General features: G+C 39.8%; 1 protein-coding gene across 2 annotated transcripts in view; it reads right to left on the reverse strand.

The window, feature by feature from the left end:
- Positions 1–20,336: 20,336 nt before the first annotated feature.
- Positions 20,337–24,757, reverse strand: part of mgat5b (alpha-1,6-mannosylglycoprotein 6-beta-N-acetylglucosaminyltransferase B) — a 67,289-nt gene continuing 62,868 nt past the window's right edge. For both annotated transcript variants that reach the window (XM_005750094.1, XM_005750095.1), the window contains 2 exons: positions 22,498–22,769; positions 20,337–21,028 (listed from right to left, as the gene is read on the reverse strand). In XM_005750094.1, coding sequence (XP_005750151.1) covers positions 20,830–21,028; positions 22,498–22,769 — 471 coding nt within the window. In that variant the 3' untranslated portion in view covers positions 20,337–20,829. The remainder of the gene's footprint in view (positions 21,029–22,497; positions 22,770–24,757) is intronic.

The raw sequence follows: 24,757 nt of genomic DNA on the forward strand, positions 1-24,757 counted from the left end.
CCCAAAATCTTTACCCCTTTGAAGAAAGGGTTGGATTTCCTAGAGCTGAGCCCTTCCATTGGAGCACAGCGTAGCTCTGAGTAGCTCTTCAAAGCCTTGTTCAAATGAATCAGATTGAATAGATTGCTCATCATCTCTAAACTGTGCCTCTGGTTGCCAGCAGAACATTTCTCACTAAGTAGTGCTGTTATAACATAAAACATGGCATGAAAGCAAAGTGAAACTATCATAAGTCAAATTGTCATTCTAAGTGAAGAGGGACTCCTCAAGTGTCAGATCATGACTAGACTGAAGCTTTCTCTAAAAGGCTTTGTAGATAACAGATAAGTTGTATCTAAATCAGACTCAGGAAGGTGATAAGTGACCATCAGCCACTAACCTCTACCATTATTAAAGATTTGTGGGGCATAAAGCCAAACACTCCAGACATTACAAGAAGCTCTCTGGAACACTGTCACATTGTGCTGGGGCAACGAGTGTACTCTGCAGACCAAAACTTTCTCAAACACATGTATATTTCATTAGACACTTAAGCCATTGCTCAAATTATTAAGCTCATTTTGTCATTTGCCAATTTGTCAATTAAGTTAAGAACTAAAACGACAAAGATTATTTGCTACTGGCCACAGACCTTTGGACTGCACTGAATATACAATAGGCTTATTAAATCCATCACTGCTGTTCTGCCTTGTTAGAGTGATGACAGGCATGGCTTTGGTTACTGGGACATATTTTTCATGGCATTATTTTGCAAAGGTGTTTACTGTGTCCTCGCTGCCTAACATTTGCCGTCCCATGGAGATACAGCTGGTCCCACATTGAGACTCCAGAAGCAGCATCTGTGGGGGAATTCAAAGGTTCTGGATCTGGCAGCCTACAAAAGGTGGTGCGGTCCAGCGGGGGACATCCTGAGAGGGGGAAGTGGAGTTCAGATAAGCTGTTTCTCCTAATCAGCCTCAGGCACAAAGAATAACGTTACCACGGAGCAAGCTGTTCTTACCAACTGTCTCTGCAAAAAATATGGATCAAACTGCACCTCGGTTGTGCAACTGCACTGTCACTCTGTTTTTTATTTCTTGCAAAGTACCACAAAAGATGTGACATTTGTTTAGTTTAGGTTTAGGTTTTTTCCCTTTTCCTCTGTCAGGTTGTCAACCGTTTTAAAGGTTTGGCATTTACAAAACTATGATTTCAGCTGTTGATGGTGCTAAAAAACTGAAAATGAAATCACGGCGAGTGTACTTAGAGACTGAAAGACTTAATAAAATGTGCTTTACATAAAACTGACTGTGTACTTCCGATGAAACCAAAGTCAGCCATTACTCCAAGACAAGTTTTTCTGTTTTCCTGCGTGGGTGTTTTAGTTGTTTTCACCGTGGGTGTAAAAGTTGGTGTGTCTCTACCATTTGATACTCTAATTATGATCAAGGGCCATAAAAAGCATCCTTGACTCTATTATGACAAAGATGATTACTTTGAAATTCATATCCTGCCATATTTCACAGCCTAGGCGAAGAATATCACAAACACAATGACTCATCTACTCCCTTTGACTAAAATGATCACCTACACCCTCAGATGTTTGTGGTAATAGTCTGACAGGGGAAAATGCACACGGAAGTTTACTGATTGTTTCCTTTGAGCTCGGCTCATCACCTCTCTGAGCTCATCATTCTTTTCAGTCCCTTCTCAGCTCCCATGTCTAATTAACTGTAATAATGACTAAAGCACTTTAGATTTATTTCTGTCTTCAATGCTGCCCAGACTTCACAATGACTCCACGCATTTCAACCATACAGTAGAGCATTGCATTCATGCATTGGTAATTCAGAGCATAAATACATCTCTTTTGATCTGCCTTTCAGCTTGATATGAATAAGGATGCCCAAATATGATTCTCACAAATGAAATTGTCACGCAGTTTCCAAAATTAAAGCACCTTACGGCCTTGGAGAGTCTGTATTTAAAGCACATAAAGCCATAAATATCAAACAAAAATCAGGAGAAGCTGGATTTTAGTTGTTTCTGCTTGGAATATATATTACATTTTTTATTTATTTATTTTTGTTCAACATTAATTGAATAAGCAAAATGCATGTGCAGTAATGCAGATGAGGCTCTTTGCAGTTAATTAGTTTAAGTGATTACAGGTTCCTCACAGTTTTTCTCTTCTGTTTCTCCTGGGAAAGCGCCTGAAGCAACAAGTCAGTGTTCATTAAAATGGAGGCTATTTAAGAGAAAAATAATAGGCCGAGCTGTGAGGAATTTCAAATACATTTCAGACAAACAGAGAATTATTCTGGAAGGCTCCGTGTTTAGCAGCATGAAATAGATCATTTGAAATTCAATTTAAATACCCCCTACCTGTTCATACCCAACGTGCAGCGGATGAAAAAGACTCCACTGTGAATTGGATGTCTATATGCATACCTGTTAATTTATTTTAAGACGAGTATTGGATGTTTTCAGGACACCCAGCAAGGGGTCGACGCCCTGCAACTGCCAGCGAGTGTGTGGACCACCTAATTACAATACTGTGCAAAAATCTTGAACCACCACTCATCTCTTTATATTTTGCTTCCAAGGAGTTCCACTTCTCCATGAAGGACTTTCGAAGTGTTTCTTTGGATATTGACTGCTTGTTTCTTTATTTTCAGTCGAGTCCTTGTACCTGACCAGAGGAATGCTTTCTTGTTTGTTTGTTTGTTTGTTAAGTCACCAAACACGGACCTATGAATCATTCAAGCATGAAAACCAACTCAAACACACACACACACACACACACACACACACATAACAGAACGTTTAGTAAAGAACCAGCTATAAATTTTATCTGTTACAAAAAATATAATTTGTTCCCATTTTTTAAAAAGTTGAATCTATTGAAAATGCCAACGATAACACAGTGTGACATGATATTTTTGACATGATGATCGCCAAACAGCTGATAACTAAACACATATCTCAGCTTGGTGTGCAGTGTGTCCTTGAAGAATCTGAGGAAACTGGATAAGTTGAGGGCAAATGGAGAAATGGCAAACCTAAAAAACTATCCAGATGAACAGTAGCCATTTTTAAGGAAGGAAAACAGGGAGAAAAGGTTGAAATATGAAAAATTCCACAACAGCTGAAATGAAAAATAGCAGCAACAGATCTTATGTATCGATGAATCCAAATCTGATCATTCTGCTTCAAAATGTCACCAATATGTGGCTGTATGTATGTTTGTTTGTATACGTTTCCATCAACCTGCATCCATTTTCCATTTTCCTGAATTCTTTTAAACACTGACACTGATCACAAAACGTTTAAAAAATGAGCAAGTTGACTTTCAGCTCACAGCTGTAACCCACCTGTTAACTAGAAATGGACAAGAAAGAGTGATAAATTAGCTGAGCAGTTATTAAGTAACTGGAGTATTTAACCAAACACAGTGATGGAAAAGTCAGACAACATGAGTAATAATTACATGGTTGAAAGTAGAAATAATAGATAAACTGTGGCAATATTGTATTATTATAATTATTTATTAACAGAAGGACCTGGGAGGGTGGAGCTACACTTGTTAGCAATGTTGCCTCACAGCAGGAGGGTTGCTGCCTAGCTGGAGCTTTCATGTGCATGTTCTCCATGAGTCATTATTTGTTTTCAACAGGTGGGTCGGTTTTTTCTCACAGTCCAGCGCACCCGTGTAAGGTTAACTGAGGATGTAGCTGTGGAAGAAGGTGTGGATGTGGGTATAAATGGTTGTTCCAGTCTCTGTTTGAACTCAACTGTAGCTGGGTAAGCAGTTAAGAAAACTTACTTAACTTACAAAAATACTTGGTTAAAATGTGTGTCGACTTATTACAAAATATGAACAAACTACTGCAGTTTTTTAAGCTTTCATTAAAAAGGTGAAAGGTCAGCACTGTTTCGACGTTCGACGTATTATTTCTTCAGGTTTCATTTCTATTTACAGTGAAAGGATTCCACATGTAGCGTTAAAACAGTCTTTGAGTAACCACACTGGGAACCACACAGATTCTGTTTGTAGTGGCTGTGATGCATTTCAGCTCAGTTCACTGTGCCGTGTTAGCTTTCAGTGAGATCCAATTAAGGAGCGTTTTGCTATCATTATCATAAAAAGCTTTACAGAAACGCAGTCTTCAACAACATGCATCCCCCAAATGAATGCTGGCCTGAGGATTTGGCAGATAGTCAGATGAGACCTCACACACTTAGTCAGACAACATAAAGGTTAAAATAAAAGGACTGCATTTATTAGCCATTCAATCTATGGCAGCTCCCCAGAGCTGCTTTTCTTTGAATGGGGGAAATTGTGCGTTAGATGGAACGCAAGGCCAATTATGTCAGGCTTGATAAACCCCATTAGCACAGCGTGTTATGACCTTTTCATTCCTGGCATTTGGCACTCACATAGATGGTTGTTGTTCATTTGCCATCCACTTGAGGTCCTCAGTCCATTGGCAAAAACTAGAAAAAATAACAAAACAAAGGGACATTTTATGTGAGGTTAATTGTTTTTTGTTTTTTACTGTCGTATTAATTCCACTGCTCCTGGAACACAGAGATCACCCCTCTCTTAACAGGTGGAGGTAAGTTCTGTATAAGCTGTAACCCAAGATTAAACTGTCTAAGCACGATGCTTCACCACAATGTCCAATTTTAGACTAATATCAGTTTTTGAAGCTTCTCCTTAACATATCTGTGGTGCAGAGCGCCTGTGTTTCCAACTCTGGGTTCTATTAGCTGTGAGATTAAGATGAAGTACATTTTAAGATTTGCAAGAAGACAGAAAAAGTGTAACAGGATTTTATTTTAATATTCCTACCACTTTAGTTAGTGGTGCTTCAGTGTAGCAATAGCACATTGTAAAGGGTGAACGTAGCAATGAAAGGAAACTCATTGACCTGCACAGTACAAATGTTCACAATCTGCTCTGTTAGTTTCAGAAGAACCACATTTTTACATGCGCCCTGTGCCTGGGGGATTTGTTTTTTTTATTATTGGGTATTTTATTGAAGTGGGAGGAAAATGTGTAACTATTTAATTTAACTGGTGTAATACAAATGCAATGTCTGAGATATTCTGCATGTTTTTTCCTCTTTCTTTTTTTTTTTTTTGAACAGCACAACAATTTGCTCCACTGGCCTCCTCCACCCACACACACTAGCCTGTGTATTAGCAGCATGCTTTTGCCGAAGACATTCGTGAAGCTAATCTTAAACCAGGCTAGCGAGGAAAAAAAGAACAACAAGCACGAGGCACTTTTTTGACTTTCTCGGGGAAAACAGATCAGAATTATTTCGATTAATGTTTGTCCAAATAAATGTACCAATTTTAAAGATGTATTCAGAAACGGATTCACGGATATAAACAGTATGAGAGATATTCATATGTTTACTGAACGGCCACTTTATTAGTTGCATCTGTTCAACCACTTGTTAATACATATGTCTAGTCAGCCAATTACATGGCAGCTACTCAATGCGTTTAGGCATTGAGACATGGTCATCATGACCTGCTGAACCGCCTGCTCTGCTGGCATTTTTCCACACAACAAGAGAATGGCCAAAAAAAGAGAGAAATTATCCAGTGAGCAGGAGTTTTCTGGAAGAAAATGTCTTTTTTATGCCATAGTATAGAGCCATAGCTCTATACAATCACACAGTAATGAAATACATGCCATCCATCCCCTGTAAAAACTCTACATCAGAATGTGGCAGCTTCTATTACACCCCCTAAGGTGAAAAAAATGAAACAGAAAAGAAATGAGGTATGATTTATTAAATCCCATGCCTCTCATCTAAGAAGAAAGATTCTTGTAGTCCATACTCGTTCACAGAAACATCAAGCAGAGTAGGGGAACTTAAAATTTGCAGACTAAAATGCCTCTAAGACAGAAAATCATGTTACTATGTCTTGGCAGCAGGCAAAAATAATTTCATGTGAGAGGAATACATTTCAACATCAGATTAAAGAGGCTGTGGAGAATAGGAAACAGACCCAGCAGACAGTGAAACAAGATGAGAGACCAATCAGCGAGCCCACACATGCAAAAATTATCCTGAAAAATACATCAGATCTCATATTCTTTGAGGGAAAACAGGTATATTAGCCCTGGAAATAATACATGACTACAATTAGTGGGGCATTTGGTGCACAAACAGTGAGCAACTTTAAAGTATGCAACTGTTTTTTGACAGCCTGTTTGCCACATGCTAGTATAGGTGCACATGGAAGTATCTAGAAAGCTGCAATTGCCAGAAAACGTGCATTTTCTACAGACTTGGCAGCCAGTTCTGACTCAGGTCTTATGATAGTACACAGAGGTCTAATTAGTAAATCTTTAATGTGCTGGTCTTCTGATATAAAGACAGATTCAGGGTTCTGAACTTTGAGACACAAAATGACAAATGAGTCTCCAGACATTCGTGTCAGAATCAGTCATCTTGATGTAAGCTTCCACTGCCCTTTCATATTCAAATGAGGAGGACGCTGGAGCGTATAGTATCTGGGCAGCTGCGGGAATGTGAACCCATTCAGGAGGTTTAAAGGAGCAATGATCATCACCTCAGATTAGCCGTGTTTGCTCTTCCTACTGCATTCCAGTTCTGGAATGTCAATAGTTTATCGGACATTTTTCACCCATTAAGTCAGGAACACCATCTTACGATCTTGCGTTCATGAGGTGTTTGTGTATTGACTAGCTCATGGAAAATATTATATTCCTTATGCTGTTATAAGGCACAATTAAAGGCAGAGATAAAAACTACAGATTGTTGGGGATTTTTTTTCTTATTTTTTACTTTTTGTTGGTGGTGATGATTGAAGCCATGGCTATCAGACGCTTAACAGTAACGACTAAAAGCAGGAAAGGGAACAGCTAGTCTGCCTCTGTCCAAAGATAGCAAATCACCACACATTAAAATCAATAAATAACAAGTACAGTTCCCAAATGCCAAACTAATACTTTAAATAGCTGCTTGTCAAACTCTAAAGAGAAACAGACTGTAGATTAAGCATCTGCAAAGCTCAAAATCTGAGTTTGTTCATTTGAAAATCGACTGGGACTGAACTGGTTTAAATGAACTTCCTGCTGTGATTTTTTCTTTTAATCTTGCGTTCACATGGGGCAGTGTTTTAAGCACAGGCAGGCTGCTGGAAGGTGATTTTTCACAGCAGACCTTTTGACTCGGGGCTCCAGGGAAAGCACAGGTGTATTGATGTTTCACAAAAGCAGGCCCTCCCTTAAGTAGATTGTAGTCATTACTAACGCCCCCAGGCTTTTCCCACTGTGACAAGTCAGAGTGTCTGCTGTGAAAAAGGCCCACTTGGGAAAGGTCAAGTCATGGCTGAGACACGCATACGAGGGACAGTCGCTGTTTGGTGTTTGCGGGATTTCGTAAATTATTAAAGTATCTGCGTTGTGGCATAATAAGCTTGTGGCATGTGGTTCCTTGGATTGCAGTGCATTAAACTCACTTTCATAAAGATGTTCCAGTGCTCAATATTGCTTAAAGCACATAATGTAACCTGTGTCAACATTTGTTCTTCTATAGAGCACAGTGTGTAGGAGACAATATTCAGTCATGTGTTCTGATTGTCTCAGCTTTATTAAGCTATGAGACCATTCTGTGTTGCCAGAATTAACTTGGTGTCACATGATCGTTGTGACATGTACTTAGCAATTTCTCAAAGTGGCTATAATGGCTGCGTCAATTCAGAAAGCTCTAACAACTTAAATTAGATCAATTAAGGCCAATCAAAGCAAGACATTATAGCAGGTAGCGTGACAGTTATGTTCCAGACTGAAAACCTGTCCATGCCAGTCTGATCCATGCACCAAGACTTGGTAGCAAGCTTGATATCGCACAAAGAAACACACTCATACACACTCCCTTCCTCTTTCTGGGTCTACCTAGTTTTAGGAATAAAAGAAGACTTTTATGTAGCTTAAATCAATTGAATAAGCATCTTTTTATAGTACCATTTTTTTTATAATTATCATGGGTTTCTTAGTTTCTCTCTTAAAAACGAATTGGTAGTGACAGAAAATGAAGCGTCTGTCCAAAGAATCTGCGAAAGAAGACCCAGAGACGTTTCATGGGATTCACTCTTGCTGCTTTCATCTCATTTGTAAAGATCAGAAAAACAGATCACACACAGAGGTCAGCTCGTGTCCCACGAGGACCTGCACAAACAAACGCAGCACTTTCTGTGATACAACCCATAACTGAGTAATGGATTAATCCAAAGCACCAACCGGGATCTTGTGGGAATTGATTAGCCGAGTGTTGAATCATTTATCAAACACCATCTTACGCCTGCTCTTAGTGTACCGTGGTACACATCTGAAGCTTTTCAGGCAGAAAGAACATCTTTAATCATGAGTAAACATCTTAATGATTTACCACACAGGATGTGCATGTTGGCACAACGCCACTTGCCGCTTAGAGACATCATCCATGACAAGGCTTGTGGAAGGCTGACAGAAACACTGTGCAGGAAAATCTGCTGTAGAAAGCAAACTAAAAGTCTTTACTGTTATTTAGACTTAAACCTGCTATTTACAACCTTTTTAATAAGCTTTGTGAGAGCACAGAGATGGTCCAATCACAGCCTGACATCTGTGTCTTGGTACAAAGACCTATGAGGGGTCTCTTCATGCTTAATGATTATGTGGATCTCTAAGAGAGTGTTTTTTCCCTGATTACTAATAAACCAACACCAAACAATAAGAGCTGTATAAATTGTAGCTGACTGGGTGACATTTATATATTATACATATAATAATGTGTTATGAGTGTCACTGTGGTCAGAAGTAGTAAAATATAGCAGTGTACCAAAAATGAAAAAGTACTGTTGTAGTCACTGACTTTTTCAGTGTGTCACTGAACATAAAAGTCATAATTCCTCTTCAGTAGCTTAAAACTGCAGAAGTCCGAGCCCAGAATCATGCACATTCTAGATCAGTGGTGTCAAACATAAAGCCTGGGGGCCAAAATCATCCTGCCAAAGACTCCAATCAGGCCCGCTGGACGGCTTTGGAAAATATGAAGGACAGCACACATTTTGTGGCTTTTAACTCTATTTTTTGTAAGTTTTACAGCTTTTGATTCTGGTAACGTCCTCCGCAGCCATTCATACAACACCAAAGTGGATAATTAACAAAATTGATACTTTTAAAACTACAGGACCGTGTGGACAGTGAGCTACCAGAGGTTTTTCCTGCAATTTTACACATTTGTCATGTAGAAAAGGGAGATGTGCTTGTTTAATCACAGTTTTTTTAAATCTTATATTAAGATATCCCAGGGATTAAATGTGCAGTTAAGCTTCTTTACATTGACAGAATGTGCAGTTTCACTCGTTCGGCTCACGTAAGATCAAAGTGGGTTGTACCAGTGACTGATGAGTGCTAGGCGTGAAGTTTGAAAGATGGCAAAGATCAGGTCATGAGTGAGAAATGAGATGATGAAAATGAATGCTTAGGCTGGTTTGGGCATCAGACCCAGCTTATTACTTTCCATTTCTGTTTTGGTGCACTCGGGCATTTTTGGCCAGTATGACCTGTTTCAGTGCAAGTATTCATTGACTTCTAACTTAATTTTCCTGCTTCAGGGACAAACAGCGTTTAAACACCAGCATGGCACTTTAACTATTTGTGCTACTGATTGCTGCGGCGCTCTCTATCTTCATCTCTTCCCCAGCCCTCTCACCTCCCGCATCAATCCGAAGTTTATTTAATAATTCATGAGGACACGAAGCGTGCCGGCTGTAAAACTGCGAGACACCTTTGATCCTCCTGAAAACTTTTACATCAAGGTCCTACCAACACTGATCCAAGAAAACATGTTTTTTGATGATTTCCCGTTTGAGAGCTCTCGCCTTTTCCTGTGTATCTCTGTATGGTCTTTGTAGAGTACTTCGAGGTTGTCCACAATAAAAACTTGAATATATTCGCATTGCCTTTTCCCCCCTTCTGTCATTACTCTTATCTATTGCCACCCTGGCTTTTAATCTTGCAGCCTACTTTTCAATCATCTGTCTCTCGTCTATATCTTCTTTCCATTTGATTCATTTTCTCTGCAGGTGGTGGTCAGTCTTTTTCCACTTTTTCCCCCCTATGCCTAATTCCTCTCACATCTTCTCAATCACTTCTATTACAGTTTGACAGTCCAATCAGACAGCAGGGTCATGAGGGCGGATGGGCTGTCTATAAGGAATAAGGATCTTTCTCTCTCATTGCCTCCCTTTGCTCTTTCCACCTACCTTTTTTTTGTCAGGACTGAATGTATGCAGTCACAGAGGCTCTCAAATCAAGCCAAAAGATTTTCCACAGACAGCCAGCTCTGCTCTTCAGGCAAAAGTTGCCACTTTTCCACACCCTAGCTGAGGATCGATGAAGAATTGGTTCCTTTATCTCTAGCTTTAGACGCAGATCTAATAAATCCAGCGACAGAGTGGCTTTCGGTATTGTACGGAGGATGCGGCCTGGAAGTCTGTGCCTGCAATTGCCAGCTGGCAGTTCAAGCCAGGATGACTCGGTAACTGAGAATGACTGTGGAGTATCCTCTTGACTTGTCATTGTGCACTACGCTGCTACTCAGGACATGCATTACTGAAAAAATACATAGAGATATGTCAAATGTGAAATGTGATTTACTCTAAGAGGGTGGAATTTCCTGCAGAACGAGGCACAGCCTGCAGGCCATAACTCTGTCAGCAGGAGGCTGGAAATGTAGAAAATATCAACACGCAAATGTGAAAAAGGATTTACCACACACGTCTCCCCTTGTCTAGGAAAAAAAGACACATCTGCATATTCAGCTTGACTTTACATTTCTGTAAAGTCGACAAACTGACTTTAAAACAAATGATGGCACAGCTTAATACGTACGATGGGAAAGTCAAACATTTAGGGGGAAAAAAAGCTCGGCAAACTTGGCTGTAACAAAAGTATCTAACACCTACGAGCCCTCAAAATAACATGTCATATCTAATTTCTCCGTTTCAAGACTAAAGAAGACTATATTGTTGTTGTGCTGCAGGGCAAATACAATTATACTGGCTATGCATCCCTTGCTTCTATGGACAAAAAATGAAAACAGACATAAGGTGGATCCATAAAGCCTTATTCCAAAAAGGATTAAATGAATTTTTCACCTCAAAATTCTACATGCACAAACCCATAATGACAAAATAATACAAATACAAATAATAAACAAAAATATAAAATATACATAAATATTCACAGACCTTGCTGATGCACTTTTGGCAGCAATTACACCCTCAAGTCTTTTTGAGAAAAGACTAAGCACACCTATTTCTGGCCTGTTCTTATCTTTGCAGAACCTCTACAGCTCCATCGAGTTGGATGTGGTCAGCGATTTTCAGATCTCTCCAGAGATGTTCAGTGAGGTTCAAGGCTGGCAGAGCCGGTCAAGGACATTCACAGACTGGTCCCAAAGCCCCTCGTTTGCTATCTCGGCTATGTGCTTAAGGTTGTTGTCCTGTGGAAAGATGAACCTTTGTCCCAGTTCAAGGTCCAGAGCACTCTGGAGCAGGTTATCATCAAGGATGTGTCTGTACATTGCTGCTTTCATCTTTTCCTTGAACCTAACTAATTTATCAGTTTTTGCCCCTGAAAAACATCCACATAGCATGATACTGCCACCACCATGCTTCACTGTAGGGATGGTACTGCCCTGGTGATGAGTGGTACTTGATTTCCTCCAGACATGATTCAGGCCAAAGAGTTTTATCTTTGTTTCATCAGAGCAGGGAACTCTCACGGTCTGAGAGTCCTTCAACCCACATGAGCAAACTCCACGTGGGTTGTCGTTTGCTTTTTACTGAGGAGTGGCTTCAATCTGGTTACTCTACTATTCAGGCCTGATTGATGGAGTCCTACAGAAATGGTTTTCTTTCTGGAAGGTTCTCCTCTCTCCACAGATCAACACTGGGGCTCTGTCAGGAGTGGCTATCAAGTTCATGGTCACCTTCTTGAATAAGGCTCTTCTACCACAATCTCTCAGATTGGCCAGGATGTCCTGAGCATTTGCGTACAGCTCTGCGCCAACGATCCAGACAACACGCTGCAAAGACCTCTGGTCCTGTTTAGTGCAGCGCAGTACAGCAGTACCATGCAGTGATAAACAGCTTCAGGAAAAAGGAGATCTTGTGAAAGTCTGCCCAGCCTTTTTAAACATAGATGGCAGTGGAGGTGTGTGCAGACCAGGAGATGACCTTAGTGATATTCAACCCCAGATGTTAGAAGCTAGGGACTCTCTGTGCACCTCTTTTCTTCTTGAAATCTACCACAATCGCCTTTGTCTTATATTTAGGATGAGATTGCTGGTAGAACATTATGCTGCCAGGTTTAGCACCTCCTCACTGTATGCAGTCGGTTAATCAAACCAATGACTGTTGTGTCATCCATTATTTTGAGCATACATCCACCCTTTAAAAGTACCTTATGTTTGCAGATGTATGGTGTTAGAAAAATACATATAAAATCTTTACAAATGATAGATTTCTAGTGCTAAACAATCAATAATAATTCTGCCTCTTCTGACTCAAACTGCCTCAACAGTGTGTGACCTTTGGTGAACTTTCTAGCGAACCATGAAAGAGTTTTAACACCATCTGTGGGCAACACTGCAGATCAAATTTGAAGCGTATCCTGTTTTAATTATAGTGTGTGTTCTGGTTTGGCTGTACTGGAGGGTGTGAAGCTGAAAAATCAACATGAGTCTGTTTGCTTCAATACTTTCTCTGTTTGCACTTTCTAGTTCTCATATCTCTAAGGCCTCCAGTTAAAATGAGGTATGCTTTATTGTGGTAGACAATGAACTTTGCTATATAGCAGCAGACCAATTTTAAAATGGTAAGCATGTGCTAGTAAAAGACAAAATACAGTTGTGGTCCAAGGTTTACATAAACTCATCATAGACATGAATGTCATGGCAATTTTGGGCTCTTAATGATTTCTTTAAACTTTTCTTTTTCCAGAGTGGAATTATTCTACAGCATGAATCTTTAACAACTTTGAAATTCAGCAATTGGATGCACAAGTTTCAATTTATTTTGGATTACCTCCAAAAATATACATACAGGGTCAAAAGTTTACATATGCCAACCCTAAAAATAAGTTAAAATTCCTTTCGCAAGATACTTTTGGCATTCATCAGCCAACTACTAGAGTAATTCTGGCAGTATATTTGACCGCTGTTCTTGGCATAACTGGTAGATTTAATTTAAACTGATCATAACACTTTTCTCCAGGAGGCATTAGGTTCGTCCATGTGGACTGCTGCAAATCTCAGTCAAGCTTGAATGTGTGAATTTTGGAACAGGAGCTTCTTCCTTGGTTGGAACCTTCTCGTTTCATGGAGATTTAAAACTTCACAACTTCACAGTGGACAGAGACACTGATGTATCAGCATTTTCCAGTTCATGGCAGGCTTGAGCTTTGGTGAATTTTTAACCAACTCCCTCACATCTGAGGGTGACAGTTTGGGTCTTCTTCCAGGACATGGCAAAGTATTGACACATCTGAATAACCAGTAACTTCAAACAGTAGTTTCAAGTGATGATATTGGAGTCTGCAGTTGCTTAGGAATGGCCCATAAAGCTTCTGGGCTGACCTTCACAAAACCCTGACCTCAATTTTATTGAAAATTTGCGTGCCATGTTAAAAAGCCAAGTTGATTTGTGACTGTATATAAACACCACAATACACAAACACTTTATTTTTTGCTACCTCCGAGTAGATGATCAGGAGTTAAGACACTGAAACTGGAACAAAGGTGCACCTTTGCTTCCTGAAGGTTCATATATATATATATTTGCAACCACATACCCTAAAAATGAGTTCACATAGTGCACATAATCCACAAAGTGTTCATTGTGCACCTATAACACCTTAGAATGTCCACAAAACATTAATTTGGGTTGATATGGCATGATCATGTTGCATAGCAACCCTGTAACAATGGACTAAATCTACAAATCAAACAAAACTGTAATCAATTATTTTTTATAGCTGATAGACCACTTAGTTGTTATTCAGTTGTGATGAACAAGTTGAAAACAAAAGGTTGAAATGAAGGAAAGCAAACAGACTGAAAAAGTATGTAAATCTATAAACCCACAGATGACATTCTCCACCAAAGGCAGTTCAGTTCACTGTTTCTGAAGTTATCTGCATCTGCACCAAACTGAATGGATTCTTAAACAATGTGTCACCTCTGGGGTAGATTATGTGTAATTATGCTCAAAGACAAAAAAGGAAGTCACCAGATACCACTGGCTCGGTTCTCACTGTGGCAGAGACGGTATGTCTGCAGTGACTGCTGGAGAGGTATCCTCTAACAGAACTACATTTGAAAATCATTTTTTCATACATATTGGTGACCAGAAACAATACAGTTCATCTGCCAAGTGATCTGTTTGTCTCTCACCAAGAATACACAAAAACTATCAGATCAAAATTAGAACTTGTTGGAGACGTGGGGTCTGGCAAACCAGTGAACCGACAAAACTTTGATGTGGTTCACCGTCTTTAAAATGATGTGACTGGACGCTGGCTTTGAAGGAGGACGAGTACTTTGAGTGCTGTTCTAGTTTAGATCACAACCTAACTAATATTTCTTTTCAGTCCATTACGTCCATCAGTCCAAGTACTCTCTATGAGAGTGTCAGTTTTTCACACCTATTGTTATAGAGAAAGATATCCACATATAGCGTGCACACACAGGGGGGGCAGAACCATTATGTGTGATACATTTATCTTTGTGGGAGGCAGCAGCGGTGAAGCAGCATGAACAGAAGGCAGCACAGCCCCCACTCCATCACCCATACTAAAAAGATACGGGCTGAAGAGAGAGAGAGAAGGGGGGGGGGGGCTGTTTGAAAAATAGTATCAAAACTACACCAATGTTAAGGATGGGAATTGGTCATGGAGAAATTTTCTTTAAAAAAAAATAGGGTGAGGAAATAAGAAAAAAGGAACCATTTCAATTTTGAGGAAGGGATGATGGTGGTTTCAAAAGAGGCTGAGGAGAAAGAGAAACCTGTGTAAATTGAGAAGCACTAGAAAAAGATGAAACGAAGAGGAGTTGAAGAGAATAAGGGAGCAGCGAGGGGCACTGGTGAGGAGCTGAGCGTGAAGCGGGAAGAATGAAGATGCCTGCGGTATGTTGAGAAAACGTATTAATCCTAGTCTGTGTGATCTCTCTCTTTGAAAAAGGTGGCCTGCCACACCATGAATCATACAGTGACGTGTAAAAGTTGGTCCGTTGCTAAAACTGCTGCTTAAACAGCTAACACATACTGAACATATGTAGGAGATTTCATGCGATTCTTAATGATGACAGATCTGGACTAAAGTGATCACTCTGCCCACAGTGTCACCGTCTCGGAGGAGTGGAGCTGGGCGTGAAATGCTCAGAAATCAGGGGAAATGCTGCACTGACCTGTTTTTTAAATCGTAACCTTGAGAATTTCCCAAACGTGCCATCCCAAATTTAGAAAATTTGAAAGGAGTAGGTTATCTTCATCTTTATCTTCACTTGGAAGTGAAACAATTTGGACAATGTTGGACTGTCTTAGCTGAAGCATCTCTGTGCCGTTTGGAAGCTGGGGATACTGCCAATGGAAATCAGGGCATCATACTCAGCCTCGTATCCAATGTTTGGATTCGAGGAGGCTGTTCTCGTCAGCTTTTAACTTCCAGGATGAACTGCAGCCAGCACATTTAACTAATACGTTTGCTCTCTCAATAACTTAAACAGTCGTACCAAAATCACTTAACATAACAATTATAGCTTGCTGTCTTCCCTGGCTATGACTGGATAAAGACATTATGTTTCAACATGATTTAGCTATAGGCAACAGGAACTTTAAAAGGCTGGCCTTTTGAGCTGGCATTCTGTCTTAACCAAACTGTGTGCATATATTCATCAAAACTTGCAAGCTGTCTGAAGTGCACAATTTGAATCTCAGTAAAATTGTAAAACGCAGACTTGAAATAGATTTTCTTTCTTTCTTTGGCTGCAGAGGGGCTTCACACAGCTGAGCTCGGAGCTCGCAGGCCTTCTTTCTGGAACACGGCAGCAGCACACAGGCTATTTTGCCCGAGGCCTGACGTCAACGGGTCTTCAAGACAAAACACATGTGAAAGAAACACATTTTATCTGTAAGATGTCAACCCGTCATTGCGTGGTTTCTGCAAAACCCGTTTCTTGCTGTGGCAGTTCTTTCTTCCTGGAATATTAGGGATATTTTTTAAGTGGTGAAATGGAGAAAAAGAGAGCTGAATAGAAAAGCACTTAAAGGTGGGTGCAGCTTTTTAGGGTTACTTCAGAAAAAAATACCATCTAAGAAAAAAAAAGCCTCTGAAGTGTTACATTTATATTCTTTATACGCGAGTTTAAGTCTAAGAGGTTTTTGTTCAACACTCCATTTCTCGCCATAAAAGTCCTAAAAGATTCAGAGCCTTCCTGACTACTCTTGCCACACACATCCTGTGGTTTCGGAGGATCAAGAGAAATTTCAATATTAGTTTAGAGATTATAAATTGGAGAGGAGAAATGGGCACATTGTGAAATGGTCCTTACTATCAGTCAAAGAAACACTAGCGCTGTCATTAAATGAAAACTGGCAAATTCGAGCTCTGTCTTCAGAGGATTCTCATTAAAATCCTCTTATCATAGTGACGGGTTTCAGCTTCAGTGGAGCAGCGGCTCACATGATAATGACTTCGGTGACATTGCAGCCATTCTGTGCATATTAAAATGTCCATCTGTAAAGGTGATTTTAAATAGCTCTGAATATTCAACTTCACTTAGTGGTTTCATAAATCCCACACAAACAAAATCAAAAAGTATCAAATATTGCTACAAATTTTGCTGTGAAGAGTCAGTGCCCAGCAGAGCAGTCTACATCAGGTTAGAATAGATCATTTTTAAACATTAAGTTAAGTTACAGAGAGCTGCTTACTGATGCTACAGGTGGGAGAACTGATCTAAAGATCCATAGTAGCAATACCAACACAGGTAATAGTATAGGAGGTTAATAGGATCAATGCACTATGAGCAGGACTGACCCTGAATTTACTTGGTATGAGATCAACACAAAGGACTGCAGCCTCACACAGCACTTATTGGTGCTAGCGCCCCATGGGAGTATGGCAACGTTAGTAAAGAAATAAAGGAAAAATGCTAACATTACGGTCAATAGATCAAAGCAAATGAGCAGTATAATGATGACTGTAAAAAAAACAAAAAAACATTAATGCACACTATAATGACCACTGGCCCAAAATTGAGTGATCATCTATGTGTGCTAACATGGAGATTCATTGTTGAAGGCATTCTATACACTACAGCCACCATAAACCATACTGAAGTACGGAAGAAAAAGAAAAGTGGGCACGTCCTTTTTTTTCGTCTTTTCCAGAATTCTGAGATTTAAAGTCAGAATTCTGACTTTTTGTCCTCAGAATTCTGAGATTAACGTTGGAAATCTGAGATCAATTCTGGAAAAGTTGTAACATGCAAATACAAAATAGATGGAGTGATTTATTAAATGGAAACACGTGGTAATAAATAGAATCAGTTCAGCTTGAACGTTAATGTTTGATATGACCACCTTTATTCTTTAGCACATCCTGAACACAGGTTTCTTAAAGGGCATTTAAAGCTCCTTTTTGGATGTTGGCTGCCTTTTGTTCCAGTTTCACTCAAGATGATCCCACACTGCTTCGGTAATGTTGAGATCCAGGCTCAGGCATGGTCAGTCAATAACTGTTAGGGTTTCATTTTTTGTTTTTCTATCCCGGGATGTTTATACTGCACTTGTGTTGTGCTTGGTTCCATTTTTCAGAATGACAATGATCACAGTCAGATGTTTTCAGGATGGTATTGTGTGGTGAATCTTTTCTGTGTCCATAATTCCATCAGTTCTGAGAAGATCCCCAACACCACTGACTGAAATGGAGCCTCAAACCATGACACAGCCTCCGCCGAGTTTTACAGATGGCTACAGTCATGCACTGTTGTACCCACCTCTTGACCTCCTGTATACATACTGACAACAGATTTTCAGTCCAGTTCTTGTGTAATTCGCCATACCTCAGCATTTTCTCCCCGTTTCCCTTCCTTAAGAATGGCTTCTCGCCGGCCATCCTTCTGCTGAGACCATTTCTAATGACGATTCAGTGAACAGTAGAAAGATCAACTTAAGGCTTAGATAAATTTCTGAGGTTCTGTGTCAAGTCCCTGCTGGAGTTTCATGTCCTTTCTTAATGACATGTGTTTATATACTGTTCATGCTTTTATTTAGGATTGAAATATCTTCTTTTGTCCTGTGTTTGTCAGTTTTCACTTGATACACTGCACATCAAATTGAAATATGTCAAGTTTTCAGCTAATATTGTTTTAGAAATCACATTGTTGGTGCAAGAATACAATTTTTAAGCCTGTCAAACTGTTTGCATCAAACCTTTTTATAGAGATGGGAACAATTCTGTGTTTGTGCAACAGTATTTTAGCAGTGAGTTTGATATTTAAAATTTTAAAATTTGGTTCTTCGCTTTTAGTTACTTATATTTTCCTCGAATAATTCACAAGTCAGCATTAATTGGCTGAAAAAAATAAACAAACAAACAAAAAAAACCCCATTCCTGTGAAAATGTTTAGGTACGAGGGCTGGACCGGACCTTCAGAAAACCTGAAGAACTATACTTCTAGACACCTTTTAAAAAAAAATTGAAATAAATAAATAAAAAATACTATACAGCATATTTTCTCCCTCAGCCTGGAAAAGGTACTTAAAGAGCAGCGTGTGGGAAAGAGCTATTTTCCATCTTCACTGTGCCATGCTGTGAAATTTGAAATACTTTAAAGTCTGTACATATATGCTCTTTTTATAGTTTTGTTTTTCTAGATAAAGATATTTTCTTTAACAGCAGAAGCAAATGTAAAAAAGATGATAGCAGATAGCAGCATTACAGTGAGTGATGTACATTAGCAGGAGATAAAATCACTGATTTGCCAGTCTGCCAAGATAGAATATCATATTGCATATGAATATCACTCTTGAATAATGTGTCTCATTACTGCTGACATAATTTAAATATTTAAAATCTGATGCAGTTTCTCATACGTCCTGGGTAAAATCCATCTTTCCGTCATCGCCAGCCTAGTCTACATATATATAAATACACACACACACATACTGAAGGAGTCTCTGGCCCCTGTAATCATTCAGCCAGTTCACTCTGACTATGATGAGCTTTCGTTATTCAGTTGTAATGAAAGAGAAGGTCAGTCTCCACAGTAACACGAGGCTGCAGTTAAATCAAGTAGGTACATAATCTTACTAAATCATTTCGTTATAAAAAATTTTAAAAAATCCCTCCTTGCACCTGCTATGCATAAAATAGTGCTGAAAAAGTAAGGAGGAAATTTTGTGGTGAAAACTGTAGATTTTCTGCACCTTTAGCAGGAAAGGAGTGATTTCATAGGCAGAGTGAGCTGGAGAATAAATACGGTTACCAAATGAACACTATTCTGATACGACCTGGTAACAATATTAAACCCTTTCCATGAGTGATATAGAAGCATATTGTAAAATGTGTCTTGGGTTGGGAAGCTATGTTTTTATCATCCAAGTATTGAAGTTTGATGTCTGACTCCATTATTTTCGCCATTTGTTCTGCTACCTAAGCAGGCATGCGTTTATCTATAAAGACAGTATAAATTTTTGCAAGGGATAGAGTACAAGGATTGCAGAGATGTGCCTTATGAGGAATATATTATTATAACAAATCAGCTTAGGATATAATATAGGGGAAAAAAACCCTCAAATATTCGTGCAGGAATCAAACCAAGAAGTGTCATCTTGTATCCAAAGTATACTTTATAACCAATGAGTCTGTGCCAACAAAGCTTTATGTCCGTATAAATCAGGCTGAAAGAAGTAATTGTTATATTTTGCCATAAAAAGATAATAAAAGATGGATAGTGTTACCTCACTTTAAATCATGATTTGTGCATTGTCATGTCTGTAAATCAGCAAGTTTACTGAAGAAATCTGTCTAGCCAGAAATTGTGAAAATTTGAAGCATTTGAAAAGACAGACCTCATTAAATTTTCGTGTGGATCCAGAACATTTCAGATGGTGACATTACAAGAAGGAGCTCTGACCGTGATGGAAGATGTGCTCTCTCAAAACCCTCAGAGACCTGTATTAAAATGTGTTTAGATACAGAGACTGATAGCCAGTAGAGTACTTTTTTTAAATAGAAAAAGACGATGTTTCCTGTATGTATTTTATTAAACAACACTTATGTACAAATTTCATCACGGACATTTAAAATAGTACATCTCAATATAGTGTAAATGGCTTTGGGTGCATCTAGTACAAATATCCAACTCCACTATGACACTGTAAATATTCACACAACAACAACAAGTAACCACACTTGTGAAAATCAAGCATTTTTTTTATTCAAATCTTTCTTGATTACTCATATAACTCATCCATTAAGTTTTACATTTCATCGTGATTTCTGTAAAGACTGTCTGAATGCAGAACATCTGTACAGTGAAGCTTCAAACCCTCCAGACTCAAAGTACAATCATGCAGATCCCTGAGACATTTACACCTTACCTACTTTGGTAGCCAGTTCTGGGTCAGAGGTAAGGTAGCACAGTCAGTGTGTATGCTTTGCTGCTTTTATCACACTGTCTCTTGCCAGTGAGTTTCCTACCCAAGGATTACAAAAGAGCCTCCATCATCCAGGTCCTCTTCTGGTCATAAGCAGTCCTTGCACAATGCCACCTGGCCGTTGCGAAAATCCCTGCAGGGGCAAAGGCGTCGGTATTTGGCACTGGAGCCGGCACAGCTGAACAGCAAGGGGTCCTGCTGCAGGCTGCATTCAGCATGCTCTGCTGAGAAAGCAGGAAAGAGGTGGTTCTTCTCAGACTCCACTCCTTCACATTGAAAGTCCAGCCTGGGAACAAAGACAAAGGATGAGGACACAGTTTACAGTGTGTGTATGTATGTATGTATGTATGTATGTGTGTGTGTGTGTGTGTGTGTGTGTGTGTGTGTGTGTGTGTGTGTGTGTATATAAATATATAAACTGCACTGTGAACCACTGCGCTAATGACACTTCTTAAAGTTTGTGTGTCCTGCAAAAGTCCGAGAGAGCAATACTTGTAATCCTGGAACAGGTTTCCGTGGAAATGTTCTGTGGACAGGTGACAAAACTTCTCAAAAAGGGCACAGCACAGTGTTAACACCTACTGTGGAACATGATGACCAAAACCCACTTTCGTGTCATATGAAGACAAGAAAGTGGGTAAAAATGAAGAAATTGAAGTAGGAATGCTGACCTTAAAGCAAAATCTGATAATTGTAGGGTAGCTGTGGCTCAGGATGCAGATCAATCCCTGGCTGCTCCAGTCTGCATCCTTGAATAAAATAGTAAACTTGGGCAAGATACTGAACCCCGAAGCTGCTTCCAGTGTGTTCATCAGATTGTGGATGCTAGGTAGTTAGCACTTAGACTTAGAAAAAAGTGTTTGTGTGAATAGGTGAACAACAGATGTTGTATAAAGTGCTTTGAGTGCCCAAGTAGGCCAATAAATTGCTACACCTGAGAAATATTAAGAGTTTTGTTGGAGGAACGGTTCAAATTCCCAAAGCATTGACGTGCATTCTGAAAGCAGACAGTGTGAAACACCTGATGAAGCTGCAGATGGAGGAGGCTCAACATAGTACTAGACTCATGAGTTCAGTTACTTTTACCAGCATGTATTGTGAACGATTACTCAGGACGCTCAATAAAGAAATGAAACCATCTCAAAACAAACTACGTGTGAAGATCTGACCTCATTTTATGAGCAATGACTCTATTTCTTCATGACAATTTATATATAAAAACCCACTAATAAAACCCTTTAATGTGTTTACTACAGCTGTTGTTCAGAATGGCAGGAAAACAACAGAGGAAAGGGTGATCCAGTTGTTTCATCAGTACTTTGTACTACTGTATAATACTGAAACTAGAAGTGCAAATGAGGCGTGGTGCTGCTTTGATGGAATGCAATCAAATAATTATTTGTAGAATGAGCTCAGTGAGATGGACTTTTAAGATGTTACAGTTTGCAAAAAAACAATGAAAATAAAAAACTGCACTAGATGTTTCAGATGAGTGCACATCACAGATGAAGTTTCCTTTTTAGAATAAATTTACATCACATTCACATTTAAACATGAACTATGGAACTTGTAACCTTTATTTTAGTGATGCCAGCAGGATCCCTCAAATGTTTTTTTGTAAATTAACTTGTCTTATTAACCTAAAAAACGCTCAGATGCTGAGAATTTTTTTTTTCTGAGCTAGGACAGGCACGCAAGAGATGTGCACGCAAAAACGATTCATCATTCAACAAATTCAGGAAAAAAAGGACTTACGCGCTGAAAGTCTCCCTAATGTTAATAAAACGATACAAGGCGGGTTCGCAGATTAGTCCTGCAGTCTGGCATGCCTTCACACACGACTCGCTCTCGAGTGAAGCCACGACACGGAGTGCAGTGAGAGGAGGCCAGGATGAGAAGGAGCTGGTGTTGGAGGCCCAGGTTAGGATTCTGGAGTTGGGTAGGAGGTTGAAAGGACTGGGAGCACTGCCCAACCAAGTCTGAGATGAGTTTACGGGAGGAAACGGAGCTTCAGGAGAACAAAAGTCCTGCAGGTGGAAAGAAAAAGTAAAATATACAACAAAAACTAAACTCTGATTTAAAAAAAAAAGTACATTATGTTTAGCAACACGTTAAATGCTACTAAAATAATAAAGGAGCTGTTAAATACAAAGAGTTGCTTATCAAAAGTGGGAAGTCCTTGTCATCCTATATGGAAATAACATGGATGTAGACATGGCACCCAGTAGTAAATAGGATTTGGAGGCAGAATTAGGGCTCTGGTGAGAGGCTGACTAGACCCCTCCCCACCTTGCTGGGGCTATTCATAAAACCCAGGTAATAACATTTCTCTGACATATCCCTCTGGCCTCCAGTCCCGTTTATTAAATAGGCTCCCAGTTCCCGTAGGCAATAACCAGACTTCCAATCTCTCAATCTCTGCTGCACTTCCACTCCTAAAAACAGACTACATTCCTGATTGCATACTCACGCGCGCACACGCATATGCAGTGTTCATCAGCAAAATAAGAAAGTGTGAAAGGGGCGAGATGAGGAGACGGAGGGCTTGAAACTATATTAAATCTTCAGTAATTCTTTTTAGACATTCTTCATTCCATCAGTGACGCCATGTTCAAGAAGCCAGTTAGAGAGGATCTGAGCTTTGAGATATGGCGCCAACATGAACTGGTTTCAAGCTGGAAGCAGCCATTAGAAGGTGGATCTACTGTGGTCATAAAGGGATGGACAGTTAGCAATAATACCCAGGTATGCTGTGGAATTTAAATGATGCTTAGTTGTTACTAAGGGGGCCAAAGTGTGCTAAGAAAATATCACCCACGCCATTACTCCACCAGCAGCAGCCTGAACCACTGACGTAAAGCAGGATGGAGCCATTCTTTCATGTTGTTTACACCAAATTCTGACCTTAACCTTCGAATGTTGCAGCAAAAATCAAAACCCATCAGTGCAGGCAACGTTTTGTATTTTCTGTTTTCCAATTTTGTAGCCCATCTGCTTCAAGCTTTGACATGCTGTGCATTCTGCATACCTTGACTATAAAAAGCAATTATTTGAGTTACTGTGGCCTTGTCATCAGCTTGAAGCAGTCTGGCCATTCTCTTCTGACCTCTGGCATCGATGAGGTATTTTCACTGCATTTAACTGCTGCTCACTGGATATTTTCTCTTTTTCAGACCATTCTCTGTAAAGCCAAGAGATGCTGTGCAGAAAAATCCCAGCAGATCTGCTGTTTCTGAAACAGTCAGACCAGCCTTTCTGGCTCAACAACTATGCTACGTTCAAACTCACTTAAATCACCTTCCTTCCCTATTCTGATGCTCGCTTTGAACTTCAGCAGGTTATCCCGGCCACATCTACATGCCTTAATGTACTGAGTTGCTGCCATGTGATTGGCTGATGAGATACTTGCAATAACAAGCAACTGGAATAACCAAGTAACCGGCAAGTGTGTGTGTGTTTGCGCCCTGCTGTGTCATCACACGGACACCATTTTTAGGAAAAAAAAAAATAGTGAGCTGCCATCAAACTTTATTGTATGAGGGTCAGAGAGGAGTTTGAGCTCTGCTAGAGCAAACAGAGGCGAGGGGTATTCATAGTGGGAGATAACGAGTGTGACGGTTTTGGTCAGAAAGTAGAAAAATGAGGCTAAAGGATGTGTGGAACTTGAGGAGTTAGAAGTAAAATTGGAAAAGAGGAAAGAAAAGGTTTAAGAAAGTGGCAGAAAGAACAGGGAGGAGAGCCTGATTGGAAGTCTGCCCTTGTACACGCCAGGCGGCTAGTCACAGTCTCAGTCAGTCATGGCATGTTGAGAGTGAGAGAGTGTGTGTGTGTGTGTGTGTGTGTGCACATTATTGTGTGTGTATTATTTCTGACAGCGGGGGAAGAGAGGGTGTCAGAGCAGAACAGAGGCTAACACATTTCCTTAACCTGCCACTGCCAGACAATATACCAACCATCAAAACATCACAGATCTCATTGAGGACAACAACATCTGTAAACATTCTGCAGATAAGAG

Source organism: Pundamilia nyererei, unplaced genomic scaffold (genome assembly GCF_000239375.1).
Source record: "Pundamilia nyererei isolate P.nyererei 1_Seehausen unplaced genomic scaffold, PunNye1.0 scaffold00261, whole genome shotgun sequence".
Lineage (NCBI taxonomy): Eukaryota > Metazoa > Chordata > Actinopteri > Cichliformes > Cichlidae > Pundamilia > Pundamilia nyererei.